A 19,650-nucleotide genomic window follows, 5' to 3' on the forward strand; every position below is an offset into this window, starting at 1 on the left:
TGGTGACAAGCTGTTTCTGTAAATCTGTAAGTAATAAAAGCAACATAAACTTACCCAGAAACACACACCAGAGGTATAAAAACAGAACCCCTTTCATTTTATTTGGTTTCTATTCACTTGGCAAAGACATTTTTGACTTGCACAAAGAAAGAAATAACGAGGATAAATGTGATTAGAAGCTCATCTTTCTTACTGGGATCATCATTCAGGTAGACATTTAGGGCTTAGTGTCTGAGAGTTATTGTGAAAGCAATCTTTATCTAAATGGCAAAAAATTGTTTTTCCCTGTATCAAAGCAGCACTTATAGTTTTTACTTAATCAGGACTGGAAAATAATGTTCGTTTAATTTGTTCTTTTATATATAGTTTAGCAGACAATCGTGTGGTTGGTAAATTACATGATAGCCATCATATTCAAATACACCTAATGCTTTTCCTTGTGCAACGACAATACTGGCATGCTTTGTGTTGCCTTTTCAAGCCTGCTTTTTTCCTTTCCAATTTCTAATTATTAAATGTGAACATAGACTGTTTAAATCTTTGTTATTTTGTGTTGAACATATCTGGTTATGCTCCAGGAACATTTTAGTTTTGTGTGTCACTGAACCTTCTATTGTTCCATCCGCCTGTTTGGAGCCCTTCATACCTCTCTGAGTGAAACATCTGTTCACTCCATTTTGTATTTCTTTGCTCATGATATATTAGCATTTCTATTTCCATCTGGACATTCTCTCATGTCATTCCCACCTCCTTCACCTGTATAATACATTAGAGGCTCTATTTTCAGAGCCAATTCATCAACACTCTCCAGATCCAGGGATCTGTTGAATATTTTAGCTATGCATTTTTTCAAAGGTCATTTACATTACATTTACATTTGTTTTTTGGCAGATGATTCTTTGCCAATGGTCTACTAAAATAGTGTTTGTGCATTAAGACATTTCTTAAAGGTTCTAGAATCAAAGTAGTTTTGATGATATTTAGAGTCCGTTCATCTAGTAAGCCTTTTGGAATATAATTTCTGTTGTTAATGATTTATGTTTAGAACAAAAAGAAAATAAAAAAGTAGGGGGAAAAACTGACGGCTGATACAGTATGACTTTTCACACTTTATATTGTTAACCCATTCTAATTACTGGGTTATCTTTTTTCCCCCCATGTTTCGCACTGTATTCAGGTTTCGAGATTTGTACAATTGTAAAGTGGGTGTAAACTGGATGTTTGCAAAGATGAACGAACGAACACAGCATGTGCTGTGGTTACCATATTCTTCAAAATATCTTCTTTTGTGCTCAGCAGAAGAAATTAATTCATACAGGTTTGGAACAGCTTCAGAGTGAGTAACAAATGATGACAGGATTTTCATTTTCGTGTGAACTTTCCCTTCGAAAAAAGACGATAAGCTAGAAGCCTACCTCTCGAAGCAGCTTTAACTGAAGCGTCGAAAGTCGTAGGCCTACAACACGAACTGATTTTCTTTAGTCCAAAAGTAGCCTAGAAAAACGCAGTTGAGTTAACCATAAGGACGATAATCATCCCAATTGATTTGTCATGACCTGTTACGACACATCTTGTATATAACCTGTAATACAAACACAAATGTTGAATACTTTTTAATCCTTTGGAGTCACGAGAATCCTTTTGTACTTAGTTTTTTATATTATTTCGTATGCCATTTTCTTCTTCTTATCCTTGTAATGTAAAATGTAATAAAAATGTAAAAAGTAAAACCAAGGCTCTGCTGATTTTACGGTTTAAAAAAAAAAAAATGGAGAAAAAAAACACGAAATTGGTTGTACTTGTACCGCTCATGATTACCACTAGAGGGCAGCACATACACATACACAGACGAGCTGGGACACCACCTTCCACTATCCATTTAGTGCTGATCTCGGTTCAGATCAAAGCTACCCCAAAACCTTTACTGGCATTATTGTAGTAAAATATAGCTCATGGAATCACAATTCTCTGATGTAGCCATATGCTACAACAAACATTTAATATATGTTTAATGGACCATCACGCACAGTTTGAACTAAATATACATGACATAAAATGATAAAAAAGCATACTTGAGCTCTCAAACTGAATGTTTATTGAATGTCTCAGGATTTCAGTTCCATTATCTTGACCTACTGGGTCCTCATCTTTTTTTAATGAAAAAAAAAAAAAAAAAAAAAAAAAAAAACTAAAAGCAATAAAAGTCTTTAGAAATATTACATGCATAGTTTTGTGCTGAATATGGCACTTGTGCCTCTAAGTTATATTCCACGTTCAGTATTCTACACGTAATCTTCCATATCCAGGATTGCTGCAAAGTCTATACATTCCATTTAAACCTAATGTACAGTTATGAGTCAAATCAACTACATGAAAATGTGTAGAGGAAATGTCAAACGAACACATTTCTGTTCTGCCACTTAACCGGTTTTAAACTTGTAGGCAAATGAGAGAATTCATGTTTTCCAGTAGCTCAAGTCTATGTGTCTCTGGCAGTGATGCTGCTTCAGGGAACGATGCAAGCAAAAAAACAAAAACAGAGATGCAGATTGGTTGGCTGCTTGACGTCCTGCAAAAATACCTTTCTAATGGGTGGCAATCCCACTGTCTACAGTTGATATGTTGAGAATGAAGGGCTGTGAACCCCAGATGTTTGTGTTCAGAGCAAATCATCATCATCATCATCATCAGACTAATCGCTACACCGACACTAAGCATTCATGAAACATACTTACATTCTACTTTGAATCTACAATACCTTACATTAAAGCAAAGACAAACATAGCTGACAAGAACCAATGTGTTGGTTTCAAACATACAGTAATATCATATGCTTATGGAAGCCCAAAATCATAATATTAGGATAAAAAGTCAAAATTATGAGTTACTAAGTCATAATTTATGACAGGTTTTTGTCATAATTTCGACTTCTGTGTATAATTCTTTGTCATGTCTTTTAATCTCAATTTTGACTTTTTATCTATATACATTTAAACCTTTTTTCTATTAATTGACTTAGTATGCCATCATTTCTACTTTTTTATGTGGCAGAATGAGCCTCAATTGATGCTCCAAAATCATTTAATGTTATTTTTTGGACATTTTGTAAAGCTGTTCAGGAAACATACTGACCAAGCAAGACCAAGCATCTCTGGGCTCCAGTGTTTCTGGCGCAGTCTTTGTGCAAAAGCAATATTCTGTGCTCTGACTCATCCTACAATACTAACACTTTTATTGTCCAGCTTATTATTTCTTTATTCCTCAATAAAACTGAGTCTAAAAGGTATCACTCTACATCATTCTCATCTCAGTTTGAAGTATCATGTGTTAATAGGTGAGTATAACACATCCAGTAGACACAGAATAAATAATTCTTTCTTCAGATTGGCAGAAGTAATAAGAATGTGCTTTTCTGAACCCCTTTACTTCCACATTCATTCTTCATATTCAGTGACTGTTCAACAAAAAGAAAAGTTCTGTGCAAACCTTGACCGAGGGAACAGTCACTGAAAGCCCTTGTCATGTTCTTCGCTCCTTTGGAATGCTCCGAAGATTTGAGACACATCCTCGCTTCGTCCGATTCAACTGTTGACGTACTGGACCGATTACTGCACAAATCTGATAATGAACGTTTTTAAATGGAAATCCGGCGAGACAGTCCAGTCCTTGCTGCAGTTTGGTTATAGGTATCATATAAACGTATAATGGTTCTCTAGATGGTACTGGGAGATCTGACATTCATATATGCGGTCTTTGCAGTCAGTGATTTAATAGACACAGACAACAATGTCGCCGTTTGGAGATTTTTTTTGGACTTATTGCATGCTGCCATCTAGAGTTGGTAGCTGTGCGGTGTTCGGGTGGGTTTTGGAGAGAGGGTGGTCCGTACACATGGCCCGCCGTGGCCACGACGCTTCCACCCCAACGAACTGCAATTTCTCAGGAGGGGTCTGGACTTCTGAAAAGCCAGGACTCGTCAGGAGGACTGCATGAGGCCCGTCAGCCGTTTACTTGTCAGAGACTTTCCCTGAAACACAGTTACATTATTATTAAATGTCTTCTTTTAAAGAGTATCAGTTATTGGAATTGAGTAATAACATTCATTCGCAAATTCCAAATATAATTTATACAATAATGGCACATACTTTTTACTTGATAACAATGTATACATTGATAAATGAAAATACGATATATATTGCATTTACTACATGTATTTCTTTGCAGTGTATATTTATTTACATAAATTCTAGATGTTATGATTTTAAAATAACTTTATTAAAAAATTATTTATATAATATACACACACACACACACATTGGGTTTCCATGTTTTATGGGGACATTCCATTGACATAATGATTTTTATACTGAACAAACTGTATATTCTATCCCCTAACCCTATCCTTCAACCTACCCATCACAGAAAACTCTGCATTTTTACATTTTCAAAAAACATAATTTTGTATGATTCATAAGCTGTTTTCCTCATGGGGACAAAAAAAAAAAAAAAAAAAACTTTGGATATTGCCATCTTTTTGGGGACATTTGTCCCCATAATGTAGGGAAAACCTGAACCACACACACACACAAACTTGTATATTTAATTATTTACTTAATTATCAAAGACAGGGTGGGTGAAATTCTAAATGTTTCAATATTAAAGTTGGAGAATTATTTAAAAAAAAAAAAAAAAAAATTTTTTTTTTTACATAAATATGCAGAATTATATCTAAATATATATTATATCTATATCGAAATTAATTTTCAAATTCACTGTCCAGTGAAATTGGCAAAAAAAAAAAAAAATCTGGCCAGCAACATAGCGTAAAAAAAATTTAAAATAAAATGAAATAAAATAAAATCGACAGTGGAATCCTACTGAACCCTTTACATAGTTCTCAGAATCATATCTAACCACCGTCCAGAGTTTTGGAATTCAGGCTTTCAGAATTTCTAGACAACAGATGCCACTCACCACACTGCGAGTGAATTTCTCCAGGGATGTGCGGCGGCCTTGCTCAGTTTCAGGCTGTGGAGCCCAGGTTAATGGAGGGGAACAGGGGAAGATACAGTGCACAGCACAAGGTTAACACGTGTTAGTACAATGAAAAAACATTCAGGATAATTAATGTTAATCTGAAGTAATCAAAATGGGGCCAAAACAAATCAAATTGCAGAACGGTACGCATGTTTAGCCATTACAAGTTAGCAGTAGAGTAAGTAGGTCATTAGATGATAATTTGGCTTAGTATGTTTTAACAGGTGCAAATGGAACACACTTTTGAAATCCTTCATTTCAAGACTTTTGTTTTAGTCAAAATTAAACTAAGGGCTGAAATATTGTCCCTGAAGTCAAGAACTGACTAGGACAGAATTTCTGCTGTAACACCGAAAACAACAACAACAAATGCCATTTTATTTTGAAGCTTTCTTTTGTTAGCAATGTCCCTCTAAATCTTTATTTTGATTGGTCAATATGTTTATTTTTGTTTTACTATATTATATATATTAGGGCTGTCAAAATAACGCATTAATTTCGATTAATTAATCGGAGAAAAAAATAACGCGTTAAAAAAAATAACGCAGATTAATCCATTCCGTATTGACCTTTGAACCTGGAGCCGTTCTAGCCACCATTCGACTGTAAAATGAAGGAGGGAGACGACTGCTGCACTGACGGACAGAACGAGCAGAGCTCCTCCCTCATGTGCGCGAGAAAGTAAGCACCGTCTTTGCACTCTCTCTACCTCACACATAATATCTAAATCAACTGACACAATGCTAAAAGTTCGTAAGACCGAATCCATGTTTCACGAGGCGCATTCGGAGAATGTTTTTCCTGAATAACCACTGGGTGTGAATAGTGCTCAAAAGAACGTCACCTCATCTTCTCTGACAGGCGCCCTGCACATGCAGCTGACATAAACCACACTTTCAGTAAACAAAAAGAAAATCCTATCCAGTGGTGAAGTGTTTTCTGTGTTCACAAATCTTTTGCGATGTCCTAATAACAGTCGCGATTCGCACGCAACGCATCAACGTCTGCTAACGTCCAATTCGCGACCTAATGACTCATTTGAACAGATTCATTTTAATGAATCATGACAACAACTGATCTGTCCACACGGTCTATAATGAATCATTTACTTGAACAACTCTGAAATGAGAACATAAGTGTGCTTACCCCATTTAGCAAGAATGGTTAGTAAAATTAGCCTTAAAAATCCAGAATATTTTCAGGTTATTTAAATGACAATGTGTAGTAAATTAGGCCAACCTATAAAATCAGTTAGTTTAGACTGGAGTGAGGTGAAACCAGAACAAAGCAAGTTGTTGTTAGCTAGGTGCATTCAATTGTATATGGTAGAAAATTATATTATTAGTTAATATAACTTCTAAATGCTACTTTTTAATACTTTTCAGGTTTAGCAAAAAAGCATCTTCTCTTACAAAGCTATAAAATCACTTTTTTTTTTTTTTTTGCAAAGAGGGCAAGAAAGAATTATTACAGTGAGAGTGACGGGTACTTTATTGTCAGTATCGGGCTCGCAGATCACGTGGGTAGGGCACTTTTTACTGTTTGTGTGGATGACCATGTCTGTCACCACCGAAGACCATTTGTATGTAATGTAATTGTATGTAATTATGTATGTATGTATGTAATTGTATGTATGTAATGTATGTAATTATGCATGTAATTAATTAGATTAAAATTTTTAATCGATTGACAGCCCTAATATATATATATATATATATATATATATATATATATATATATATATATATATATACACACACACACATATACTTATATGTATATAGTATGTAGTGTCAATGTCTAAAAAACTAAAAAGTCCATAAAAATTGGGTCCAACGTACTGTTTAATGTGAAAGAATTTTCTTTATTGACTTTTTACAGGTGTTTTCCTCTTGAATTACAGCATTGTATTGGGTTTTTGAATGAAATGAAATGTCTGTAAACTTAACAGAAAATATCCTCGCTGAAAATACGTTTTTTTTTTTCCTTTCTGTTTTTCAATGGATATATTTTTTATATGGATATATTTTTCTTACAATGCTCCTGGGATGCACTAATTTTTGTTCTCATGGCTGAAGGGTTTGCTAAGGGTGTGTAAAAAAAAAGATACTAAAAACAACAATGCAGAAAAACGATCCAGATTCACACAGCAAAAAAATGGCACAAGAGAGATTTGAGATTGAGACTAACCTTCTTTCTGGCCAGCAGGAGGTCCTGGTAAGCATTGGAGCGCAGGAAACGAGGGTAGCTGTCACTCTTCATCAGCTTGTAGATGTGGTCCTGAAAGAGAAAAACATTGGAGGCTGACAGTAACTCCGCAGCCCAGCCGAAAGAAAAGTGCCTCATTGCAAAGTAATGAGAAAGAGCCAAGAATCTTCTGAAAACCAGCTCTCTGTCCTGCTTCAATTCTCAATCATGACTTCGCATATGCAAACAGGAATAAATCTGTAGGTTCTTACAAAGGAAGTGTCAATCTATGTCTGATAAGGCATATCTTGCAGCAAGCAGTAGCGAGACTTTGCTAGTGCAAAAGTAATGTTTTACTGAAGGTAATGCTAGGGCTGCACAACGATTAATCGCGATTAATCGTTTGCAAAATAAAAGTCTATGTTTACGTAATAAATGTGTGTGTTCTGTGTATAATAATTATGTATATATAAATACACACACATACATGTATAAATTTAAGAAATATATGCATGTATAAATAAATATATATTTAAATATATTTTATATTATATATAAATATAAATATTTTCTATATAAATATAACATTTTTCTTAAATATGCATATGTATGTGTGTGTATTTATATATACATAATTATTATACACAGAACACACACATTTATTACGTAAACACAGACTTTAATTTTGCAAACGATTAATCGCGATTAATCATTGTGCAGCCCTAGAAGGTGCACGTTTTTTTGCTTCCTTAGACATTATTTTCAAATTAGGCGTAATCCACTTGACAGACTCCTAGCAGTAATGTCATTGATTCTTTAACACATTCTTCAATTATTTTGCTTTGAATTTTCTGAAAGCAGTAAGGCTTGTAGTCAGTCGGTGACAGTTTCTGGAATAAAATGGATTTTATAATTCCAAAGAGATTGCCCTGCTTTTGAGCATTCCAATCCCTATTATTCTGTCTCTTTCACCAGTCATGTAAATGTAGACAAATGAAGGAGACAGACATAAGGCAAACTCTTTTGAACAGAGCCATAAGGACAAGGACAAGGAACAGATGATCCATCAGCATTACTGAACATCAATCTCCCCGAATGGCCCAAAGCCTTCAAGTTCCTCTTTCATCAATTCAAAGAATGAAAAAGATTCTGCCTTGGGCACAACTTGTCCCTAAGTGCAGCTTTAATACTCCCTCTGTCCATCAAAAGACCTAAAAGCCCTCAATACTCTGTCAAAATGTCATGGGTTTACACATTGTTTATTGAACATAATAAAACTTAACAATAATTAGGGCTGCCAAATCGATTCATCACGATTAATCGCATCTAACATAAAAGTTTGTGGTTACGTAATATATGTTTGTGAATATATATTATTACATTTATATATATCATGTATGTCTGTGTGTGTGTGTATATATATACACATACAAATATGTTTATACACGCACATATATAATATATATAAATGTAATAATATATACACACACACATATTACGTAAACACAAACTTTTATGTTAGATGCGATTAATCGCGATTAATCGATTTGACAGCACTAATAATAATAATAACATACAATTGTTAGATATCTCATTTAGTTCATATAGTAGGATAATTTCCCCCAAAAGTCTAGAAAGGGTGTGGGAATTATGAAAAGGAACTAAAGCCAAAAGTGGCTGAGCCCAGCTTCCTGTGACAGCATACTCACCTGGGCATCTTCAAAGCTGTAGCGGCCCGGGTCTTTTAGATTCTGACTGGTGCGCTCGTAACTGTGTGAGTCCAGATTGATGGCACTGGGAGCTCCTTCAGCAAGAAACTCTTGCCAGATCTCCTGAGCACGAGCCGGTACTTCCTGCAGGGGGCGGCACTTCAGATCTTGCACAGCCAACCAGAACCTAAAGAGAAAACAATAACAAATGTCAGCTGTATATAGAGTATTGGTAATGGGAGGACAGTACAAATCAAATTAACTTTAACATATGTAGTTTTATTGTACGGACGCTAATCGCAGCAGGAGTCAGATTTCTTATTACGTGAGTAAAAGAGAGAACTTGGTGCGCAACAGATTTCTGAAGGATCATGTGACACTGAAGACTGGAATAACGATGCTGAAAATGTAGCTTTGCCAACAAAGAATTTGCATTTTAAAGGTGCCCAAGAATGCTTTTTCACTAGATGTAATATAAGTCTAAGGTGTCTCCTGAATGTGTCTGTGAAGTTTCAGCTCAAAATAGATTTTTTTTATTTAATTTTTTTAACTGCCTATTTTGGGGCATCATTAACAATGCACTGATTTACGCCGCACTGATTGCACTCGGCGCCGCCCCCTTAAATTGCATGCTCCCTGCCACACGAGCTGTCGACTATATTACAGCGCATTTACAAAGTTCACACAGCTAATATAACCCTCAAATGGATCTTTACAAGATGTTCGTCATGCATGCTGTATGCATGCTTCGAATTGTGTGAGTAAAGTATTTATTTGGATGTTAAAGTTTTATTCTGAGTGAATTTGAGGCTGTCCTCCGTGGCTAACGGCTAATGTTACACTGTTGGAGAGATTTATAAAGAATGAAGTTGTGTTTATGCATTATACAGACTGCAAGTGTTTAAAAAATGAAAATAGCGACGGCTCTTGTCTCCGTGAATACAGTAAGAAACGATGGTAACTTTAACCTCATTTAACAGTACATTAGCAACATGCTAACGAAACATTTGGAAAGACAATTTACAAATATCAGTAAAAATATCATGCTATCATAGATTATGTCAGTTATTATTGCTCCATCTGCCATTTTTCGCTGTTGTTCTTGCTTACCTAGTCTGATGATTCGGCTGTGTGCAGCTCCAGACGTTAATACTGGCTGCCCTTGTGTAATCCCTTTCATAATGTTGGGAACATGGGCTGGCATTATGCAAATATTGGGGCGTACACCACGACTGTTACGTAACAGTCGGTGTTATGTTGAGATTCGCCTGTTCTTCGGAGGTTGTTTAAACAAATGAGATTTATATAAGAAGGAGAAAACAATGGGGTTTGAGACGTCTTTTCCATGTACTGAACTCTTGTTATTTAACTATGCCAAGGTAAATTCAGTTTTTGAATCTAGGGCACCTTTAAAATATATACAAATACAAAACGGTTATTTTAAATTGTACAAATATTTCACAATATTACTGTTTTTGCTGTATTTTGGATCAAATAAATGAAGCCTTGGTGAGCAGAAGAGACTTCTTTTAAAAACATAAAAAAAATCTTACCAGTAGTGTATCTCATATTGTAAAATGTGCGGTCAGTACCGCCGCTCCCTATACACAGAGTACTCGTGATCACGAAATCAAAGTGAAAGTAAAAAGCGAGCGCACATTCAAAGGCGATTTCAATACCTTGAGGAATATTGCATATAAGTGTTAAATTACGAAGAAGAAAAAACAAGTGAATGCCAGACTATTATTCCTGCAATTTGATTTAAATCATGCATTACATTGCTGTTCCACGGCCATGTCCACTCCCTAAAGCCAATTTTTACTCCCAATCAGCACTTGGCGAGTGTTACTTTTGGAACCTGTTTACAACGCTGATGGCAATGGCATTCCCAAACTCCTTAGTAACAAACACCAGGTTAATTATTGAAGTAAGTATACACACTTAGCAAACTCAGAGTTTGCCATGACAGATAGAGAGCCCAGTAACTCCTACCCTCATATCACACTTGCTCTGTACTGTAGCTCTATTGATCTCTGCAGTGTAGAAGTGGTTTAGGGCCTAATGGGCCCAGGGGAGTGTCAGACAGTCAAGAGGACACATCACTTTCACTCTCCTCACAGACTGGCAAACATAAGACAGCCCCCACAGAGGCTATTAGATGCCTAGCTGGGGGATACGTGGAGATACGAGAGAAAGAGAAGAATGAGAGATGCATGGAGACAAGCAGCATTTTATCTCTTGCCTAGTCACTTTACGGCTCCAGTGACCTGCGTTATCTCTGCAGCTCCCTTCGGGGCCTCGCTGTCCTGGTTGGGCATCTCTTGGGGCCCGCCGCTGCCTCATTTGCCCCACGACGCCCGTGGTTTGCAGTAGCTTATCACAATGCATCAGTGATCGGGCTTTGGAGGTGGTAATGATCATGTACCATCAGTGAATTTACTCGCTCTTTCTCATTGGCGATATTAAAGCGCAGCTCTGCGGTTGAGGTCTGACCTTTCGCTTGTCCTGTTCTGCTACATTTTGTGCAAGTCATTAACAGCGGAGTGGGAGGTTTAGAGAGAGGGATGAGTGTAAAGGGGAAAATGTCACAGAAGTGCAAATGAAATGAAGACAGAGGAATATGGTGATGAAAGGCTCACAGGAGGTTCTCAGAGCTGAATTCGGACTCCAAGAATTTAAGGAACTGCTCACGGCCCACCGGGTCCTTTAAAGCCTCGTCCAATGAGAAGCCCCACTTCTTTACTCGCTGTTGACTCGGTTCCTTACTGAGACAGACAGAGGGAGGGAGGGAGGGAGGGAGAAAGACAGTATTTTATTTATTTAACTTGCATTGTTCTTTGCAATATCTTCTGACAGCAGCTACTGCTTTGACAACACAATGAACCATTGTTTGTCATATTAACAAGACAACGCTGAAAACAAAGAGAGAAAGAGACTGTGTGTACACAAGATCATTTAATCCCGTCTAATAATATCTTGTATATTAGTCTTTGAATAGGTTACAGTGTGTAAAGCACCACAGGAATTCTAATCATTTTAGAAAGCTTAATTCCAACTACTGTTAATTAAGTAAGGTAAATTAGTCAACCTCTTTTTGCATAATTTAAGTGACAAGATTCACACTGTTGAACAATGTGAAGAGATATACAGAAAGAAACCCAGGAATGAAACACTAGGATGAGTGAGTGTGTGCGTGTGTGGGAGGTATTCCTTAATTCCTGTCAGGGCATCTTTGAGGTGCTGTGTGAACGGCTCAGGCAAACAGAGATGAAGGAAACTGCAGTGTTTTATGTAATTCAAAGAGGACTTTCGGCAGACTTAAACTACTTGAGATATTCAGAACGAGGTACTACATTAGTCACAATCCTGGCGAGAGGTCCACCAATCAGAGCAGTCACTGTTACTATGGAAACATGACTCTCGCTTTGCAAACGATGTCATCAAATCAGTCTCCCCGCACTCTAAATTTCACAGTCCTATGCTTTTCCTATGTATTTTTCTGTAAAATATATGACTTAAAATCAGTAGTTTTATAGTGCATCTTCATTGGACATTCTATCACTTGCCATGTTTTTTTTTCCACAATTCAAGAATTGTCAGCAAACCTATCTATGTTATTTTAGGATGGACCCCATTACAGTGACACAGGCATGAAGACAACACATAAAAACAAAAGAGAAGAATTTTCTGAGAAATGTAACTCTAAAAATAGATCAATTTAATGCAGAATTTACAAGGCGGAAAATTAACAATTTAAACCTCCTGCACGCTCTCCTTTTCATCTAATGAAACCTGACTAGAGAAAAGAGAAATCTAAAAAAAGAGATGTGATGTTTAAGTTTTCATACCTGGCCTCTAGCTCCCAGAAAGTGACATCATCACCGATCCAAGGGTTAGATGGCTCTGGTACTGCCACAAATGGGTCATAGTCGAGATACTGCTCTGTGTAGCTCATCAATCTGCAAGACAAAGGTATGAAGTCTATTTTTATTACTGGAGCCAAATTATTACTGGAACTGAATTTATTTCTGGAACTGAATTAACGGTTCTCAAACATGCAATCCTCCACCATTGTTGACAGTTTTCTGCATGACTGATTTAGTGGCACTGTAACCCTGCTATTGAATCTAGAGCGTGAAACATGCAGCATGACAAGTGTGGTTTCCTGAATGAATGATTCTAATGAGTCTGTTAGGTAACACTTTATTTAATGGTCCACTTTAGACATTCTTCTAACTATAAGAAACTTTGCAACTACATGTAAACTACCAGTCATTAGAGTATTAGTAGACTGACTGCTTAATATCTGCTAACACTTTATTTTGATACTTCCCAACAGATATTTTACTGACTATAAGTTAATTTGCAAGTACGTCAACTTATTCTACTAACCCGAACCCCCAACCCTAACCTAGCAGTCTACAAATGCTCTAATGAGAGTTAGTTGACATGTAGTTGCAAAGTTAATTACAGTTAGTAGAATGTCAAAAGTGGACCATCCAAATAAAGTGTAATTGTTTAGTTTATTAAAAACATACACAACCCGTCAGATTCCCGAATGAACAACTTGAATTTTTGAGTGAATCAAACATATACAGCTTACAATTTAACTGAGTTGTGAAGTGAAGTTCATACTGTATGAGGTTTGTCTGTAGTATTTTATAAGATTCTGATTGGCTATCAATGCTTTTTTCTAAATCAGCTGAAAAAAAAAAAATTCTGAAAGTGATTCCTGTGCCGTTATTGTTATAAATGTGGTGTGGACTCTGCTATTCCTTTACATTTAGAATGATTTTTAGAACTATATCTTTATTGTTATCATTGTTGTTATCATCCTTGATGTGAACGGGCCTTAAAGGGATAGTTCACCCAAAAATAAAAATGCTGTCATCATTTACTCAACCTCAAGTTTTTCCAAACCTGTATGAATTTCTTTTTTCTGCTGAAAACAGAAGAAGATATTTTGAAGAATGTTGAAGTCAATGGGCCCCATTGACTTCCATAGTATTTTTTATTTTTTTTCCCCCATACTATAGAAGTCAGTGGGGTAAATTAACTGTTTGGTTATCCATATTCCTTAAAATATGTTCTTTTGTGTTCAGCAGAAGAAAGAAATTCATACAGGTTTGGGACAACCTGAGGGTGAGTAAAGGATGACAGAATTTTCATTTTTGGGTGAACTATCCCTTTAAATGTTGTCTCGAAAACAATTCTTGCATAAAAATTTTCAGTATTTTCAAAGCTATTTATTATCAAAATGAACTCACAATTCGGCAATAAAATTGCTCTGACGACGGCAGTGATGTCTCGCTCTCATTGAAGTATATGCGCGAGACATCACTGCCGCTGTCAGAGCGCGATCAGACCAAACGAATCGAGTGATGAATGCAGTTGGACATAGTGGTGTATTAGAGGTAAAAAATGATATAAATACTGTTCGGTTTCTCACACAAACAGATCGTTTCGTGTCTTAACACATCAATGTGTCGTCACGAGCCGCAGGGTTTAATTTGGATTTGTCTGTCGTGTTTTATTTACTCTTATAGTCCAAGTTCCCGCTGACTTGCATGTTAAAAATCATCATTTGTGTTCTACTGAAGAAACAAAGACACCTACATCTTGGATGCGCTGGGGGTAAGCAGATAAACATCAAATTTTCATTTTTGGGTGAACTATCCCTTTAAAAACTTCACCAGGGCAGTTGCTTTGTTTATGGGGTTTCCGGGGTAACCGTTGCACTCTGCTGTTCCATCAGCGCCCTCTGCTGTCAGAGAGTGAATGCGCACTTTCATTCAGGTCGTCTTCTTCTCTCGTTCCGCCACGTGCTTCTCGTGCACATTGGGCTTGTTTACATCTGAGCGCGTGTTCTTTTGACGCAGAATACAGCGGTGTCGTGCATTTTATACGGTTGATGGGGAAAGTATTCTTATATGCATTATAAAAATTTTAATAATTGGTAATAAATTATTATTTACGGTATTTTGAAATGCCCATGATAACAATACCGTGCATATTCATTATCGCGATATATCGCATTACCGAATATCAGCACAAGTCTAATCCCTAATAAGCAAATTTTTTCTCAAATAATCCAATATTAATTGCATGTACTAATATTTGCTGAGAAAAGTTTGAGTTTCATGGAAAGACCAAGAAAGAGGACTTACGTCTCAGCGACTTTGGACATTTTCATACAGTGTCGATCCAACTGAGTGTTCAAGAAAAGAATCTGAAAAAGACAGAGTACCATTACACGCTGCATCTTCACTTGAGCATGTGAGTGATCCGTGCTAAATATTAATAGCCACTGTGAGGCTGCTGAGAATCAAATTCTCAAATTCACACCATCGCTCGCACACACCTCTTTCTCTACGTCCTCTCTGGTGTCCTTGCTGCTCTGCTGTATGCAGGGTGTGTGTACAGGACTCTGAGTCTGTGTGTCATCCACTACCCCATACACCGACTGTGAGACAGAGACGAAGATGGTTACAATACAATCATCTGTCTCATACATACAGTACACATATTAATACAGCATCAGCACCTTTTTCACCCTTTGAGGATTCTTCAGGCGGCGACACTTCCTGATGTCCATCTCTGTGGTGTTGACACACCCAGGCTGTGAATCACAAACACATGTAAATATAGCTATAAAAAACTGATATGATGTGCACATTTTCCACTACGATCATCATTCACACCAATTGCTGGACCCAAATTTACACATATTATTTTGTTTTCTTTCCTTAAAAATATGTGTTAATGTGTTAACTATAAAAGCTGTGAGATTAATCACACTATTAATCAACACTAATGATTAGGGTCCTATTCATTAATATTATTTAATGGAATAGCCATTTTACAACATTTTATTGAAACAGGTTAATTCTAAAAACAAACAAACAAAAAAAATCTATCATCATTTTCTCAGCCTCATGTCATTCCGAACCAGTATAACTTTATTTTGTGAAACATAAAATAAGATACTTGAATAATGTTGGTTTTGGTTACCATTGACTTCCATTGTATGGACAAAAAAAAAAAAAAACAGACATTTCTTAAAATATCTTTCTTTTGTGTTCCAATAGTCAAACATGAGGTTGATTAAATGATGACAGAATTTTCATTTTTAAGTGTAATATAAACTTCAAAGGTGCTAAAGAGGATGTTTTGTTTTATACATGTTTTACAATTTTGCAATATTACTTGAAACTGTCTTTACTAACTGATAAAAGACTATTTATTAGGTGCACTGAAAGGAATAATATTAATATACATCATCTGTGCACGAGGTAGGGCCTTAAAAACATCAGCCAATCGTTTACGCGATCATCGCATAAACGATTGGCCCTCTGGCTTGTCAATCACTGCCGTGACGTTCCTTTTGAGAGAGGAGCGCGGCTGCGCGCTCCAGTAACTTTCCACACTCCACAGGCGCCGCATGCAATGTTTTTGTCAGGAGACAGGAGTAACAACTGCAGATTATGAGTTACCTGCGGTGAGTCCGACATAATGAATCCACTAACACGACACAGTGAATGCCGGTGGTAAACACTCGTGTTCCAATACTCGTGCACGAGTTTTGGGAGGTGTTCCCTCGAAATGAGCTGTGAAGGAGGGGGGTTGTTCTTACGCATGCGCTCATTTCAAAAACTCAGTAACAGTCTTTGGTTTCTCAGTCGTCGAAAAGATCCTCTTTAGCACCTTTAAATGCTAACTTCATCACATTTTAACATTTCAAATATGTTTAAATTGTATTTTTATTTTGTATATTTGTAAATTGTATATTTATAAATTCACATTAAAGGGATAGTTCACCCAAAAATGAAAATTCTGTCATTTACTCACCCTCAAGAGTCAAGTTGTTCCAAACCTGTATAAATTTCTTTGTTCTGCTGAACACAAAGGAAGATATTTGGAAGAATGTCTGTAACCAAAGAGATCTCCCCTCGCACTGACTATCATAGTAGGAAAAATAATACTATAGTAGTCAATGGGGGGCGAGATCTGTTTGGTTACAAACATCCTTCCTTTGTGTTCAGCAGAACAAAGAAATTTATAAAGGTATGGAACTACTTTAGGGGGAGTAAATGACAGAATTTCATTTTTGGGTGAACTATCCCTTTAAGCTAAATTAATAAATGCTGTAAAATGTTCAGAATAATTAATGCATTAAATAATGTTAACAAATTGAATATTTTTGTCAAGTTTACTGAATATTTCTAATGTACTGACAGTCCTAGAAATTATATTATAGGTGAAAGAAATCATTCTTTTTTTTCTTTTTTTTTTTTGATTCAAATAAATGTTTTTTTGTCAAAACGCATAAATGTGCTCAAATCTGAAGGACCAGTACAGAACAGTGCATATTTTTAAACACGATTTGGGGGTTCTGCCTATTACCACATTGGCAGAACCCTCTGGAGAACATCTAGACATCTTTTAAAATACATCCTCAAATATCCTGCTATGTACTCCAGAAACTTCAATATGTGTTTAAAGTGCCCCAAAGTGTTTCATTTTAGTTACTAAAGGAAGGAAATTCTGTGTTCCATTTAGCTTTTTAAAATGGCCCTTGAGTTTTTCCAAAGTGCTAATTGAAGAACCACAAATGGTGTCTTCAAGTACTTCATTTTTTCAGTGTGATCTATTTAATTCAAACAAGATGCAAACACAGCAACCCATCCCACACCGGGTCCACCCCTCACACACCACAGGACGGTGAACATCCCAGAAGGCTCTCTCTTGACTATCCAGAATCTTTCTCTCCGTTTTGTCTTTTTTCCTGTCGATCCTACAAAATCAAAGAAACACAAAGCTGCAAGACATTAATATTAAACAAAGAGCAGGAAAGATTCCCAATCCACACACACACACACACACACACACACACACACACACGTGTCCTGCCTCACACGTTAAAACAGACAAAGAGCAAAGCCCTTGTGCTCATCAAAGTTGCAACCTGCCTGCGAGCAAAGCTAATTCATTTCCATTCCTGCCACTTCACTCTTACGTAACTGACATTTGCTGCATCACTCTCTCTCTCGGTCTCTCACTGATCCTGGTTTTGAGCCCTGAGACTCTTTCATTCATCTCTCCTGTTCTCGCTTTCCACAAAATTGGGGGTTTTGTCCTGAAAAGGGTACTGCAGACAGTGTGATGATAGACACAGACTGATGATCAAAAATCAGAGCAGGGTTGACTTGTGTTTGCAGCCCTCGGCCATCAGATGAGGCTCTTCAGCCGGTGTTTGAAGAGTAAGAGACTGCTTCAATCGATGAGAGCCACTCCAAATCAAACGCACATGCTAATATGTCTCGCCCCTAACAACTGCACTTCAGCAATATTATTGTGTTACATCATAATGAGAGTTTGTGTATATACAGTACGTATGTCTTTGTGTGAATGTGTGTGGGCTGAATACAAAGCGTAGATCTGTCTTCAACCGAGAAGAGAGCAGGTATGAGTGAGAGCAAGTGTTTGCGTAGTTGTCCTGACAACAGCACTTACTTGACCTGTGCCTCAGCCTGCATGAAGATGAACTCCCACTTTCTGGCAAAAGCCCTCTGTAGTCTCGCTAGATTCTCCTGAATGAAAGAGTCAGAGATAAATGAGTGAAAGAAAGAAAGAAAGAAAGAAAGAAAGAAAGAAAGAAAGAAAGAAGACGCAACGCGAGCAGCTACTGCCGTGTAAAATCATGTCATCCGATAAGACAGAGGAGAGTATGGAGTCAAATTAATGCCTTAAATTTTTGCACAAAAACAAAGTTTTGCAAAACAAAAAAAAGAATTGCAAAGGAAAAATAAAGTATTGAGCAGAAAAAAATAAGTTTTGCAAACAAAAATAATAAATTGCAAAATAAAATAACGTAGTGCAAAAATAAAAATATAATCAATTACAAAAATCAATGACAGCTGTAATCCTATTTTATCTTTGCCATATATTTTTCATGCTCAAACCTACTAAATCATTTGCAACGCTCATTTTATTCTGCGTTTCAGTCAAGCGTGCGCTCACGATACCGGTTTTCCTTTGCGCTGCACTTTTCCGTGCGGTTCTTTATGGCACTGGTTTGACGTGGGGGTGGAGTCAAGAAACGGGGACACGCCCCCGCGAAACATGTCATCGGCAGGAGACACAGATCGGAACAGAACAGATCAAGCATAGAGACAGAGCACATTTATTATAATCTGAAAACCACGCCCACCAGGGGAAAAACAATCCAACCGTCTCCATTGACTTTGTATTGCGTGAGGCTGCCTTCTTGTCTTTTCTGACTCATTACAAAAAAACAGAACAATGCCTAAAAGCTGCTGTGTGACAAGGTGTACAGCTAACAAGCTAAAAAACCCAGAAATAAGGTTTTATAAGCTGTCGACCCCAAAAAAACAAATGTTTAAGGACACAAAAGTGGATACAGGCAGTGAGACAGAGCACAACGGGTCATATTACTATAAGAAATGCATTGGAGGGGGTCGTAATCAGCGACAACATATGCTAAACAAACCAACAAAAAAAAACATTCATTATTTTTAACCATGTCAAAGAATTATTTCACCTGTCGCCAATTACGTTCCCCTCCAATGCATTTCGCGGGGGCGTGCCCCCGTTTCTTGACTCCACCCCCACGTCAAACCAGTGCCATAAAGAGAACCGCACGGAAAAGTGCAGCGCAAAGGAAAACCGGTATCGTGAGCGCACGCTTGACTGAAAC

At 36.9% G+C, this 19,650-nt stretch overlaps 2 protein-coding genes and 1 long non-coding RNA gene across 7 annotated transcripts in view; 1 reads left to right on the forward strand and 2 right to left on the reverse strand.

Moving 5' to 3' along the window:
* LOC125277961 overlaps positions 1-1,531 on the reverse strand; it is a 5,332-nt gene extending 3,801 nt beyond the window's left edge. Inside the window, exon 1 of the long non-coding RNA XR_007187020.1 lies at positions 1,416-1,531. This is a non-coding gene — a long non-coding RNA (uncharacterized LOC125277961). The remainder of the gene's footprint in view (positions 1-1,415) is intronic.
* Positions 1-2,937, forward strand: part of dpf3 (double PHD fingers 3) — a 43,893-nt gene extending 40,956 nt beyond the window's left edge. For all 3 annotated transcript variants that reach the window (XM_048206606.1, XM_048206607.1, XM_048206610.1), the window contains one exon: positions 1-2,937. This exon is cut by the window's left edge and continues 504 nt beyond it. The gene's annotated coding sequence lies outside the window, so the exon portion shown is untranslated.
* Positions 2,938-3,413: 476 nt separating this feature from the next.
* Positions 3,414-19,650, reverse strand: part of rgs6 (regulator of G protein signaling 6) — a 96,747-nt gene continuing 80,510 nt past the window's right edge. For all 3 annotated transcript variants that reach the window (XM_048206603.1, XM_048206604.1, XM_048206605.1), the window contains exons 8-18: positions 18,447-18,523; positions 17,646-17,727; positions 15,478-15,552; positions 15,295-15,396; positions 15,101-15,162; positions 12,782-12,892; positions 11,573-11,698; positions 8,934-9,120; positions 7,228-7,317; positions 4,975-5,028; positions 3,414-4,027 (exon numbers count right to left, since the gene is read on the reverse strand). In XM_048206603.1, coding sequence (XP_048062560.1) covers positions 3,977-4,027; positions 4,975-5,028; positions 7,228-7,317; positions 8,934-9,120; positions 11,573-11,698; positions 12,782-12,892; positions 15,101-15,162; positions 15,295-15,396; positions 15,478-15,552; positions 17,646-17,727; positions 18,447-18,523 — 1,017 coding nt within the window. In that variant the 3' untranslated portion in view covers positions 3,414-3,976. The remainder of the gene's footprint in view (positions 4,028-4,974; positions 5,029-7,227; positions 7,318-8,933; positions 9,121-11,572; positions 11,699-12,781; positions 12,893-15,100; positions 15,163-15,294; positions 15,397-15,477; positions 15,553-17,645; positions 17,728-18,446; positions 18,524-19,650) is intronic.

This window comes from Megalobrama amblycephala, linkage group LG11, assembly GCF_018812025.1.
Source record: "Megalobrama amblycephala isolate DHTTF-2021 linkage group LG11, ASM1881202v1, whole genome shotgun sequence".
In the NCBI taxonomy this organism is placed as follows: Eukaryota; Metazoa; Chordata; class Actinopteri; order Cypriniformes; family Xenocyprididae; genus Megalobrama; species Megalobrama amblycephala.